General features: G+C 40.2%; 1 protein-coding gene across 2 annotated transcripts in view; it reads right to left on the reverse strand.

Annotated features, from left to right (window-relative positions):
• ppp2r5d (protein phosphatase 2, regulatory subunit B', delta) overlaps window positions 1-14691 on the reverse strand; it is a 63011-nt gene that overhangs the window by 15634 nt on the left and 32686 nt on the right. For both annotated transcript variants that reach the window (XM_054750445.2, XM_070542651.1), the window contains exons 13-14: window positions 3021-3122; window positions 2779-2851 (exon numbers count right to left, since the gene is read on the reverse strand). In XM_054750445.2, coding sequence (XP_054606420.2) covers window positions 2779-2851; window positions 3021-3122 — 175 coding nt within the window. The remainder of the gene's footprint in view (window positions 1-2778; window positions 2852-3020; window positions 3123-14691) is intronic.

Consider the following 14691-nt stretch of genomic DNA (forward strand, 5'->3'; position numbering starts at 1 on the left):
CGCCGGGGAGAACCCTCCAAGAGCTCCGTCATATTTCAACCCATTTTTATGTTAAATGCACTGGGTTTTACCCTTTTACCCATCGACATATGCCCTATTAATTATTTTACCTTATTTTACCTTTATTTAACATTTCATGGTTAAACAGTACATGCTACATGTTAAAATGATAGCTATCTACTTCGATAAACTCAGCTAGTTTAAAGGCGGCAGTGACCTAAAATACATACATATAATTTTACTTACCGAAAAAAATGAAGTGGAGAATCCTTGGACGCTCTATTAGTGCAATTAATGCCACAGCAAGTCATTTTGTCCAACAATTGCACAAAAAATATCCAAAACAGAATACACAAGCACAGAGACTCAAAATCCCGAAACAGTTTCCAGGCCAGACCGAGGCTCTACCGAGGCCTTTCCACGGAGCTAGCTCTGTGGTCACGTGGGTCTAATGCTCATTAATTATACAGAATTTTAGGCTTTTAATACACTTAAACAGAAGAGTGAGAAAAAAATTCACCCCCCTCAGAGTTGTCATAAGTGTAAACTAGATACCGTAAATCCTCTAATATTGGCCTGTATTCAATTATTGGCCGGGTATCATATTTTGGCCGGTGTAGGAGTCGGCGGACGTGAATAATGGCCGGTATTTTATTGTGGTCGGGTGGAATGTGGTAACAAGCAAGTACCACAGGGGGGGGCGGTTGTGTCATCCGTCTCACTTTTGATTTGCCAGTGACAGACCGCGATTTGGCAGGTGCGTAGACGAAGAGGAGGCGAAAATTTGATATCAAGTTCAAAGAGAACGTGCTGATTATGCTGCAGAACACTGGGGAGCAGTAGGGGTTGTATGAACTAGTCGACTTCACTATAGTGACTTTTTATGCCCATTATCAACTAGTCGCTGTCACGTGATAATGACCGGCAAGATGCAGCCCTCGGAAAAGACAGCAGCCTGCTGTCAGCAGGTGACAAGCTCCTGCGCGTTGGGGGGGCAACGTGCTGTGCCAGAGCGTCGGTACTGACACCCGCCGTAAAACGGACATTTAACCAAATTGTAACCTTTTCCCTCTTGCAATCTAACCTTCCCCTCACCCCCATCCTAACCTTAACCAGCTTGTGCATGCAAAGCTCTGATTGTTGACGCGCTCCAGACATCTGCGTCCTGAGCATGGCCACAGTAACATTATCACATCAGGTGTGGCCACCTCAAAAACTAATTTAACATGCGATTGTTCGTGTCGGCTCATTTCCTTTTATGTTTTCTGTCTTTTATTTGCGCCTGATGCGTTTCGCTGCTGTGGAGCGGGGCGCATCACCTTGTCCTCCGATGATGCACCGATCACTGATGCGGCCGCCAAGCAGCGGCACTCCGCTGTTTTTGCGGTCGGTAGATCTTTTAGAACTGCAGTTCAAAGGTAACTCATAAGGTGAATATATATGAACCCAGGTAGCAGTTTTTCTTTAGGATTGAGAGGAGATGCAGGAAGATAATAAACAGGCAGGACAGAAAAATAGTCAAATAAAAACAAGTTAGTTTTTGTACCTGGTGGTTGCAACAAACAGACACCATTGAAGGTAATCAGAAGTGAGGAACAGAAAATGAAATAATTATTTTAATGTTTAGAGCAGCAGGAACTCTGAGAGGCTGCAGGCGCATCAGTGAGTTTGCGGCCGCTGCGCAGGGGGAGGGGGAGAGGACTGAAGCAGGGCAACAGTAAAGATGCAGAAACTACCGTTGTTAAAAGAAATGTGTTTAACTTTGAAAATGTGGGCGCAATTTTAATTGTCAAAAACTCCAGCGAACCATTAGTTCATTTTGCTCAAATAGAAATAGAAGCCTGCCTCTAATTCTGGTCCTCCTTCCAATAAAGGCCTGGAGCTTGATGAGCTTGAGTCAAATACAGGCCCGGGCCTGTATTAGAGGATTTACGGTAATTTAAACAAAAAACATGTTTTGGTACCAGGCTGTAAACATGTTTATTTCTGCTGTGAAATTGGTATTTTTAACATGGGAGTCAATGAGGATTTGCTCGCTTCTGACACCAGCCTCCAGCGGATGAGGGTGGAACTGCAATTTTTGGTACTTCGGGGTTGAGACCATTTTCTGAGCCGCACTGTGGGGGCTTGGTCCTACTAGATTAACTTACTTAAGTTACAGCATGTGTTGATTCTGTTTGCAGAGACCGCACCTCCATCTTGGTATTTAATGCTTTCTTGTTGTCCCAACTGCTGCACCTTGTTGTACTATGAAGATACTTCTATACACCAGTTTAAATCATCCCAGTGTCTTCCTTCTCTGCACATCTGGGATATTTCTCATACCAATGACTCCAGCATATCCATCCTGGCTATAGAGTAGTGTTCTGGCCGACACTCCAGAGTCCTAATAGCTGTAGAGACGCTCTAGCACCTTACAGTCCAATTACACAGGCTTATCTACCCACATGTACAGACTTTAAAAAGTATAAACACATAAAAAAGCTACTCAATTACAGTTATGCAAGTAAATGTAAAACGTTACTTTCCACTTCTGCTGTTAGGTTTTGTTTTGCACAAAAATGTAAATACTACTTTTATTTGCATACACATATTTAAGTATTGGACATGTACAATGAAGGTTTGCTGTGATTTTAGTTTCATACAAGAAAATACTTATAGCATTTTATTTTCTCTTAGAAACTTAATAGATAGGTATCTAAATAAAGTATCATTAAGGTGTCAGTGTAAAAAAACAGGTATCGTGACTAAATATTTAACGGTACCCAGCACTAGTACCTGTGGGTTCTGCCGGGCTAGCTGCTCAATCTTCAGCCAGATCTCCTCCCGCTCCTTCAGCTTGTACTTTTCTCTGCAGAGCACAGGCACGCGCGCGCGCACACACACACGCACGCACGCACGCACGCACGCACACACACACACACACACACACACACACACACACACACAAAATCATCTCAGAGTGTTTTAGGGTTGTGCACATGTCAGCACGCAGTCTTGACGACATCGTTGTTGTTTACTTTTGTTTTTCAGCCTTGTACTGCTGCGTGCAATCATCAAACAGCTTCTGGTTCATCTCCATGAAGAGCTTCAGGGCGTTGTAGATGAGACCGTGGATGGTCCTGGAGAGGAGGAGGAGATGCTCAGGTTAAAGTCAATAGCTGTAGATCCACCATGCAGAGGTCACCTGTGGGCCCAGGCTAGTTTGGATTTTGTTTGTGGTTCTACATTTCTGTTCTCCCTTCTTTATTTTCTATCTTCTTAGGAGTAACATTCAGGTCCTACAAACCCTTTCTTTTCAGTGCAGCGACAACAAATCCAGATCAGGAAAGTGGTGCTCAGGTGTCCTTTCTTCAAGATGGCGCCGGCGTTCTCGGCTTGCCGTCTGCTCGCGACTCGTTTTTGCTTATTTTATTTCTGTGTTGTTCTCCGGTAGATTATAGCTCAAGTATTCACTATCATCAACTCACCCTTTTTTAACTTTGCAGTCTAAAAAATTTAACGTAGTTTTTTTATTTCATTCATAGTTTTATTACCAATATACTTTCAAATGTTCATTTTAAGGATGTAAGTAATAATGTTACATTTGATTTAATCACATAGAAGCATTTTGAATACTAAATGACAGTAACATCTAAAATGTATTGAACGCCTTTTATTAAATCCAAAGAGCCTTTCCACAACCTTTCAGCACGTGCGGTTGCCTTTCTTCATCGTCCACTCTGCTGTGAGCTTGGCCATGCGGTCTGGAAAACACTCATCAGTTTCTTTGTATTTTTACTAGAATATCATTTAAATAGTACTTTGTGACAATATACTACATATATTTTTCCAGTAAAATATAGACCATGTGTTTTGTATGTTTTAGCATTTTGTAGCACTTTGCTAGCATCAAATTTAGTTTATTCAGCTACTGTACATCTGAATATCGCCCCAACAGCTTTAACCCTCCGGAGGCAGGTGTTGCAGCTTTACAACGTTAAAACCTACCTACCTGGTTACTCCACATACATATTTCATGAGCATTTTAACTCATAAGTACCCCTGAAGGACTTAGTTGTTCGTCCTTTTACCAAAACTTATTTTGAGCCTGAAAGGGTTAATGCACCTTCAAACTCTGACAAGCAGTTTCAAGCTAGGTGAACTTTAGCTGTCCACTGCAGACAGTCCCAAAGAGAGTGAGGGCGAGACAGAGCCGGCTACCGTGGAGTCGTTTCCCTTACTTGCAGACCGTTTCACCCCCGTGTGCATAGGCATCATTTTAACCGGGGACGCCGGGGACATGTCCCCGGCAAAATTTGTGATTGGCAGCTGTGTCCCCCCCACTTTCAAAAAATGAGTTGTTTTTTTTTACCAGCTCAGATCGTAAACCTACGTCTGCTCCCAGCAGATTTTTTTAATGTCGCAACTGGCATCTAATTATTTATACTTGAGCTTTAAATAATAATAAAACCGTAATCAATTAATTAATTTGTAACATTTCTGAAAATGTGCCCTGCGTTATGCTGAGTACTCTACCCTGCTGTCCTGCATGCAGCTGTCAGCAGTTGTGATAAGCAGGAGAGCACATCACCCACACTGCTCAAGAATCCCTTATTCTTGTTTAGCTCCAAGAGGTAAGCAATGTTATATTTTATTTAACACCAAAAGAAGGTGATATTTTTATGCAATTAATGCAGGGGTCCTTCAGGCGTGCTTACAGCCACCCCAGCTGTTAGCATGTAGCTGGTGGAGGTGAGTACACGTAAGCAGAATAATATGTTAAGTCACTGAGTTAAGTAGCTTTTGTGACTTGTTTTTGACATGCGAGGGCTCTTGGGAGTGTTCTGTGAGAAGTTTAGCTGTAGCTTTAAAAAGAAAAGCAAGTTATATGGGTGATAATGCTTCCATTCGCATGTCGCTAATAGAAGCTAACTTCTCGTAAGTGAGTGTTAAGTTGCTTCGCTGTCTTTTAAATCTGAACAGTGTGTGATGCTGGATAACACACATTAGCCATGTGTACATGCCCAAAATCTCCTCTATCCGACGAAAATCTCATTTGACAGTCACAAATAATATAACAATGATATATATAATATAATACAATAATAATAATACAAGATCTTTTTTGCTAGGCTAGCTATATGGATGTAAAGATTCCACCTTGCTTACAGGCTAATGGGGGGTTTCAGTGCCGTTGGAAAAACAAAACAGGATTTTTAATAACTGTCAATACACTACTATGCATATTGGAGTGAAACATTAAAAACTGATGAATACTTAAATATGCTAGCCTATTTAATGATTGTCCCCAGCAATTTTTAAACCCCACTCAAGTGTATGGTTATTGTCCCCAGCAATTCTAAAAACAAACTGACTCCCTTGCCTGTGTGTCAGGGAAGGGGGGTGTCTCGTGCTCGCAGAACGTTTAACTTTTGTTGTTTAAAAGTTTAATATTCATTATTTCTACATGTAACAAGATTGTTAAGGTTAGACCATCTTTTACATGGGTTTTACTGCATCATACTGATGTATTGTGGTGCTGGTGGGGGGGGGGGGGGGGATCTCTCCCTCCCTCTCTAGCTGTGCAGTTGTGAGCTATACTCCAAAAGTGCACGTTGAAGGTACCAAATGATTTCTTATCATTTGCTTTTTGCTGATTACACAATTTTATAACTTTGATTTTGTTATTTGGTCTCGTAGGTTATGACTGAGGTGTTGTAAGCTTTGCTCTATAACTGTATCTAAAAGGGACCAAATCCTAAAACTCCTGAACACTTTTCTTGGTCTGAGACACTCCTATCCATGCATTTACAGTCATTGTCCTTGTACCTTGAAAGCATGGGGCGGTCTTAGGACTCAACTAAGTCATGCACATATTGCTAAACCCTCTCGCACTGTAGGACATGTTACTCTGACTTGCCCTTCTTGTCCTGAAAGCCACCTTTCAACATGCAGAGAATACTTCCTCCATATTAATAAACATCTCAAGAGGTTGGAGACAGTAGATTGTTCTTTCATAACTAACGTATAAGGTACTTTCCAGACACACAAGAGTAGAACATATTCCACATGCACGTTAAGAGATTTAAAAAACGAAACAGTGAAGAGAACTGAATTTACAAGTGACCATGACGTTTCAGAGGAGTCTGCAGACGAAGGGTCTTCTGGCTTGCATGGTGAAGCTGGTGCAGTTAGTGAGGAAGCTGTAGTTCAAAACCTCGCCTTGATTTTATTAAAGTTGGAGGTCTGTTCACATGTACTAATGGATCATTTACTTGAGAGGCTTCGTTTTTTATTCACTACTTCTGCTTTACCCCTTAAACAGTTTAACTTTGGCTGTTCTAAAGGTACATAATACTGAGGTTAGTGCATCGCTAGTGAATGAGTTGTGCACTGCATTATACAGTGAAAATGGTAAGGATGTGAACGTGGCATATGATACGTTCTTAAAAACATATAAATCTTTATATAATAAGAACTGCCCTGTAGTTGTCTGTAGAAAAAAGATAAATATGAATGTAGAACCGTGGTTAACTAAGGGACTACTAAAATCTTGTAAAAGGAAAAACAAATTATACAGAGATTTTGTCAGATACCGAACCAAAGCCACAGAAATGAAGTACAAAATATACAAAAATAAATTGACATCATTAATAAGACAAGCAAAAAAAGATCATTATAATTTAAGGCTGAAGGAAAGCATAGGTGACATGAAAAGAACATGGAGAATTCTGAATAGTGTCATAAGATCCAGGTCTCAGCATGCCCGTTATCCAGATTTCTTTACTAACGGAGATAAGATCTTGAGGGATAAAGCTGAGGTGGTAAATGAACTTAATTCATTTTTTGTAAACATAGGACCAAGTTTGGCCAAATCTCTGGAAACACAAACTAATGAAGCTGGAAAAATACAAGGAGGGAGCAAAATTTTACAGTCTATGTTTTTAGTGGATGTAAGTGAAAATGAAGTTTTGACGATAGTTAGGAAAAGTAAAAATAAAACATCCACAGACTGTGACGGGATTGACATGATGATTGTAAAGAAAACTATTGATTATGTTGTCAAACCATTCACTTATATCTGTAATTTGTCTGTTCAGAGTGGTACATTTCCAGAAAAAATGAAAACTGCAAAAGTAATTCCAATTTTTAAAAATGGTGATAGACATAAGTTTGATAATTATAGACCAATCTCAGTGCTTTCTCAGTTTTCTAAAGTGCTTGAGAAATGGTTTGTTCAGAAACTAGATAACTTTATTGAGAAGGAAAACCTCCTGAGTGAGAGTCAGTATGGGTTTCGATCACATAAATCTACATCCCTGGCTTTATTGGAATTAAATGAAGAACTTTCATCAGCAATAGAAAAAAAACAATATACAGTGGGGTTGTTTATTGATTTAAAAAAGGCATTTGACACAATAGATCATAGTATTTTACTCTCCAAGCTGAGGGATTATGGGATACGTGGAATCGCCCATGACTGGTTAAGTAGTTATTTGACCAATAGAAATCAATTTGTACAGTTAGATGATGAAATTTCAGATTCACTAGAGATTACACACGGTGTCCCACAGGGGTCAGTGTTGGGCCCTAAGCTTTTCATTCTATATATCAATGACATTTGTGATGTGTCCAAAGTATTACAGTTCATATTGTTTGCTGATGACACGAATATATTTTGTTCTGGAAATGATTTAGAAATTATTATTCAAAATATGGTTTGTGAAATGTCTAAACTTAAGAAGTGGTTTAATGACAATAAATTATTTCTCAATTGGAATAAAACAAAATTCATGGTTTTTGGTAAGAGAAAAACTAATGATTTAGTTAAATTGTCTATTGATGGTTTTTTAATTGATAGAGTAAATGAAGTCAGATTCTTAGGGGTTCTCTTGGACCATAAACTTACTTGGAAATCCCATATAAAATATATAAAACAAAAAATATCCAAAAGTATTGGAATTTTAAACAAAGTCAAAGGTTTTCTAGAAATTACAACGCTTCAGACATTATATTACTCATTTATCTTCCCATACTTAACTTATTGTATTGAGGTTTGGGGCAATACATATAAAACAAACACTAATCCTTTGTTTCTGTTACAGAAGAAAGTTCTGCGAATTCTACATAAAGCAAATCCAAGAGAACATACTAACAAATATTTTGTTCTATCTAAAATTATGAAATTCAAAGACTTAGTTAACTTGAAAATTTTACTAATTATGTTTAAGGCTAGAAATAATTTGCTGCCAACTAATCTACAAAGGTTCTTTGTTTTAATCCCAAAAAATGATAAGAGTAGAAAGAAACCAGAGTTTAAAAGGATATTTGTTCGTACTACATTAAAGCAAATGTGTATTTCAATATATGGTGTGACATTATGGAATAACCTGGATGATGAATTAAAAAAATGTGCAACTACTGATCAATTCAAAAAAATGTATAAAGATAAAAAGCTAAAATCGTATGATTTCGTAAGTTGAGGATGGAGGATTAATGTTTTAGTAGTGATATTATTTGTGGAAGTAAGAGAGCGGTTTATTTTTTGTGTATAAGGCTATTTTGTACTTTTTGTTATTTATCTTGTCTTAGTTAAAGGGGGTAGGTCATATAAGATTTTTTTCTTCTTCCTCCCCCTATTTCACTTGAATGCTTATATTCTGATTTGAAGTTTGTATATTTAAACTTTGAGTGAAATAAAGAATTGAATACAATACAAAAAATCCACTTCTGAAGAATATTGTGAAAGGAGGATCAGTTGAAAACATCATTTAGGAGAAATGAATTTTACTACGATAAGTTTTATGTTGTTGAGCCAGAAGAAAATGTTCTAGAGGGAACAACTAACAAAACCTTTCAATATACCCCATTACTGAAGTTATTGGAGTAGTTACTTCAACGTAAAGACGTTGTTGGAAAGCTGGTTGACAACCATAAAAGCAGTTGTTAAATTCATGCTTACATGTTTTCAGGACGGTGAGAATCATCAGAATAATATTTTTATTCAAACGGGGAGTTCAGATTTTCATTATGTCTTTATATTGATAATTTTGAAATGTGCAACCCGCTAGGAACATCTTGCAAAAACATAAAACTTTGTGCGGTTTACTGGATTCTGGGCAACTTGCCTTCTGGTTGCAGCTCATCCCTTTACTCGGTTTACTTAGCATTGTTGTGTAAAAGTGAATTCCTTAAATCTATATGCATCAATATGCAGGAGCATTTGATCGAAGAACAAAGGAAAATCATAAGCTTCATACAGAGACTGCTCAGGAACAAGGTGTGAACTGTTTAGGTGTAAGAAAATCCTGTGTTGTCGGATAACCTCTCGTATTTTACTGTTGTTACTGATTACCCTCCTGACAGGCCATGATTTCTTCATAGGAATAGTTCCTGTTGAGTTGTATTGACATTCTCGTGTCTAAAAAGAAGGGATGAGCCAGATACTCGTCTGAAACGAGTATTTGGACAAAGCATTTTTGACGAGTACGAGCATAAAACGAGTAAAACCCGTGAATATCTGTAATCTTGCTGAAGTAAAGTCCTCATTGGGTAACTGCCCGTCTTCACGCTCTGTGATTGGCCAGTCACACAGAGCACCTGCCCCTCCCTGCACACAAAACCATCAGACGGCCCTCAGTTGCTGACCCCCCCCCCCCCCCCGACACACTCACACACACCTTGTTTTGCTTAATTTTGTGTAGGAAAAAAAGCCAAAAATGTTTGAATAAATAAATACATAAACTAATTAAATAAAAAGCTGTGTCGTGTTCTAGTTCATATTTCCTGCTGCATGAGTTCAGTTGTACACTTTCATGCACTTAAATATTCAATTCAGCTTTATTTATAAATCACCAAATCACGACAATATTCATGTTCTGATTTTATTGAAAAACTTGTTCTGTAATGGTTCCTTTACTATTGGGATGGAAAACATTGAATCTCAATTCTGAGGCTGCTCTGTAAAGTTTTTAATAAACAATACATAAAGCAACTTCTGATCAATCCATATCTATTTCAGACTTCAAATAATGTACTGATTGAAGCCCCACCTACTTCCGGTTAAACCACGCCCAGTCCTGGTTTAGGCCCCGCCCACCACAAGTGCAGATACAGATAAATTAAATGGTTGAACAGACACAGATACAGTCGGGATTTATCCTGTGTTCATGAGCAGTCTCCACCACTACTCTGACCAGTTGATGAAGATTCTACGGTAAAAGGAGGGGAAACAGCACCACAGATCAATGTAGTGATGTCTGCAATTCAATAGGTATTCTCCTATTGTGTTCAAATGTATTGTAACTAGATTAGTTGCAGGTTGATCTCAGTCCTGGTTATGAATCTGTCTTTATAACTGCCTTGGGTAATTTTATGCTTATATTGTCCTGGGTTCTGCTTCTGTTCTCAGTTTTGGCTTCTGTTCCGGACTTGGTACTGACTTTCAGCAGAACTCGTGCCCCTAGAAGCCATAAGTGCCATGGCTGGCCTTGTAGCATGTTGCTTTTTTAACTCATTAATCGTCTAATAGCATAAATACTACCCTGAGGAAAGAGAAAGGAAGAGAAGGAAATTTTCCATTTTGCTACAACTTAGTGACAAAATGGAGATTTGTTACTCGAACGTGGCTGTAAATACTGCAAATGTGGTGCTAGACCACATATCTGATATTACGTAGTGGGATAATGTTGATCTTGCCCTGGAACACATTGCAAAAGCAGACATTGAAGAAAGTCAAAATGTGTCTTCGGTGCATCCAATTAAGAACCACACTGATCCTTAACTAGCAGACTACGTTACATTACCGTGAGTTTCTCCCTACAAGTTCTAAAATGTAGATTATGAACTCATACCTGTGAGGGAAAAAGCATGGTTAAAATTAGTTAGGAAAAATTATGAATTGGTTAAATAAACAATTTAAAATTAAGGTATTTTGTAAGTTCTGCAGGGGTTTCTCAATACAACAAAACAAAGTAAATGTCATACTTATTTTGTGTTTTGTATAGAGTTCCCGCATCGAAGTGAAGCATGAATGCATCCTTAAGGTGCAGAATATTTACTTTATATATATATACACCTGGAGGTGTAGGGACTAAGAAGATCACCAATGTAAGATGGTGCTTGTCCATGTAAGGCCCTAAAGACCAGAACCAGGATCTTGAAATGAACCCCGACGTTGATTGGCAGCCAATGAAGCTGCAAGAGAAGCAGGGTGATGTGGGTGTGTTTGGAGGACTTGGTCAGAAGCCGAGCACAGGCATTCTGAACCACCTGTAGACGTTCAGGGAGGTTCTGCTCAGACACGTGAAAAGAGAGTTACAGTAGTCTAAGCGTGAGGAGATGAAGGTGTGGATAACTGTCTCAAGTTCAGAGCGAGACAGAATGGGACTCAGCTTAGCAATGTTCCTGAGATGGAAGAAGGAAGAGCGAACAAGAGAACTGACATGAGAGTCCAGGGTGAGAGCTGGGTCAAAGGTCATGCTGATGGAAGATTTGGTGTGAGAAGCAAGCTGACCAAGAGAGTCTCTGACTTTGGGAACCAGCTTGTCTGGGGCACAGATGAGGATCTCAGTCTTATCTTCATTCAGCTGTAGAAAGCTCCCAGCCATCCAGGTTTTGATAGAGTCTAAGCAGGTGTTTAACAGCTGCAGCTTAGACATCTCATGGGGCTTAAAGGAGATGTACAGTTGGATGTCATCTGCATAAAGATGGTAGGAGATTCCTTTGAAGTAGCTCAGGATGTGCTGAAGAGGGAACAGATAGAGGAGGAAGAGCAGAGGCCCCAGCACAGAACCTTGTGGGACACCATGGGTAAGAGAGGTGGTGGAGGACCTAAACTTGGAGACGGCCACAGAAAAGGAGCCCTCAGAGAGATAAGAGGAGAACCACTCCAGAGCAGATCCCAACGTTTTCCCGGGACCGGATAAACAGCCTCTCCAGTAGCAGGTGATGGTCAACAGTGTCAAAGGCTGCAGTCAGGTCCAACAGGACCAGAACAGAACAGTCCCCTGCATCACTGTGAGTCAGAAGGTCATTAGAGACCCTAAGAAGAGCTGTTTCAGTAGAACGAGCTCTACGAAACCCTGACTGGAAGCTATCATAGATGTTATGTTCATCAAGAGCAGCTGAGAGTTGTTTAGCCACAACCTTTTCCAAGATCTTGGAGATGAACGGAAGTTTAGAGATGGGTCTGAAGCTGCTATGGAGAGAGGGGTCGAGACTTGGTTTTTTAAGAAGCGGGTGGATTACAGCATTCTTAAAGTAAGCAGGGACCTGACCAGAAACCAGAGAAGCATTAATTATAGAGAGCACGCTGGGACCGATGGACAGAAAAGCACTTTTAAACAAAGATGAGGGTAAGATGTCGAGGGGGCATGCAGAGGTCTTCATAGAGTTAACTAGTTTGGTTAACTCAGGCAAAGAAACAGGAGCAAAGCTATCTAGGATGATGAGCCTGATTGGACTCGGGAGAGGCAGCGATAAGGCTGAAGGAGAGATGCTAGATCTAACCTTATTGACTTTGTCCACAAAGAAAGACAGAAAGTTCTCACAGTCTGTAACAGAGTGGATGGAGGCTGTAGGAGAGGCAGGAGACACGATGCTGCTGATGGTGTTAAACAGCACCTTGGGGTTCCCTTTGCTCTGAGACACCAGGTTGGAGAAATAGGAAACCCTAGCATCTCTGACTGCAGAGTTAAAGGATGTCAAAAGATCCTTTAGGTGCAGCAGATGGACGTGGAGATGGGTTTTCTTCCACAAGCGCTCAATTTTTCTGCAATGGCGCTAAGAAACTACAGAAACAGCTGGAGTTAGTGGACGTAAATTAGCAGGGTTAGATCCACGGTGTTTATAAAAACCACTTATGGAGGGAACAGGAGGAGAAAACACTGAGGAATGAGGATAAACCGACCTTAAAAAACTTGGACGGAGACGCCGCAACGCGGCCTGGCGGGAATGCGGAAGTGGCGCTCAAGTCGCCAAACCAAGGACAAGAAGCTAGAAGATCACGCCGATGTTTACTAGATAAACCACGCTTTAAGAGAAGTCTTGTTCTCACCTGGATTCCTGCTAGTTTACCTCTTTTCCTCCAACGTTTTCCCGGGACCGGATAAACATCGCTGGGGGCGTGCTGGTTGGGATCATCGTTTGGCTTCGGGACCGTGCGCCACTCAGATAAACAAACAGGGAGGTACATCCTTGGTGCATCTTGGGCGATCGTGAACAAATGGAATGACAAAAGAGTCTGGCGATCATAGGAGATGGTAGCAGGAACACTACTAAAGAAGATCGCAGACAGGAGCAAGGTGGAAAAGAGGAGATTAGTGGACAAAAGTTTGAAAAAGTGGCCGGTGACTGCGGCTAAGCCAAGCACAGGCGCCATCTTGTTACCGACTAAAGCGGAAACTCAATGTTTCAGTCATTTAGGAAGGAAGGTCCTACTGGAAAATGTTCCATATCCAGCTGCTGGGTTGTCACTTTTTCTCCTTTCAAAACAAAGGAAGGAGGGTTGTAACAAGTGTTTACCATCTGTGTGTTTTTGTGTGTGTGTGTGTGTGTGTGGGGGGGGGGGGGGGGGGGTCTCCTGAGAGCTAAAGCTGTAGCACACATAATTGTAATTTGACGACGGTCGGCAAAAAGCTCCAGAGTTGTTTAAAGTGGTTGCAGTAACCTTTCTATTTTTTTGTTTACTTAATTTCTACATAATTCACCTTTAACTATGTTTCTATCTTTTTACAGGAGGCTGTGATTAGTGGATGGTGAGCCTGACCTAATAAGACTAGGCTAAACAAAGATGTGCAGCACTCATGCTGATGCCACGGCCGTCAGACGTGATGTTATTGGTTAAGTTGGTGGTTCTGAAGAGAAGACAGTCCACATGGCCAATCTCACTTCTCTAACTGCAGAAGAGGAGCTCCAGATAAAATTTCTACATGCGGTCCTCTTTCAGCGGTTTTAGCTCATGGAAAGCTTCAGTTACTATTTAAAAATTCTCAACACAAGTAGTAGATCAATTAAGGCTATACAAATAAAGTTAACTCCTTTAAGTCCTGTCCTGCTGTAAAGCAACCAGAACTGACGTCTGAGTACAGAAAACAGTTTTACTCTCACAGGTAGAGCGTTATAGATTCAGTCGTAATCCTACACCTGATATCTAAACTTTATTAGAGATGCTTTTGGTTGTTTTTGTTCCCAAAGGACACGGAGACGGAGAGGAAAGAGAAAGGGGGAGCGGAAAGGGAGAGATGGGGAGAGTTCGCAAAAATAAACAATAAAGGATGAACAAGAAGCAGCTTCTAGATCTGCAGAAAGTAGACACAAATCCAACAGAACCAGAACATCACTAACAGTTCTAATGGATGGTTGGTTGTGTTTTTGTCATCCAGACTTTCATCTCCTTGCTCTCTCAGCCTCTCTCTGAATTTTATTGATACGGTATGTATATGAATTACACACACTTCTACTGCTATCTATAAGAATTATATTGTTTATTACATGGCTGTGTAGTATTTTTTGCTTCTCTGTCATATATTAAGTGTGTTTTTTAAATACTGCCATAATCTCACACATCTGTTGTTTGAACTTTTGTGTCAAGTTTTGACTCTAAGCTCTGGACAAGACTCACATATGTACCCACAGCAAACCCGCTGTTATTAAAAACACTCAAACGTGTCCTGTATCAGAGCTACATGTGTGACGTTTGCAGGGGGG

Source organism: Nothobranchius furzeri, chromosome 12, assembly GCF_043380555.1.
Source record: "Nothobranchius furzeri strain GRZ-AD chromosome 12, NfurGRZ-RIMD1, whole genome shotgun sequence".
Classification (NCBI taxonomy): Eukaryota; Metazoa; Chordata; class Actinopteri; order Cyprinodontiformes; family Nothobranchiidae; genus Nothobranchius; species Nothobranchius furzeri.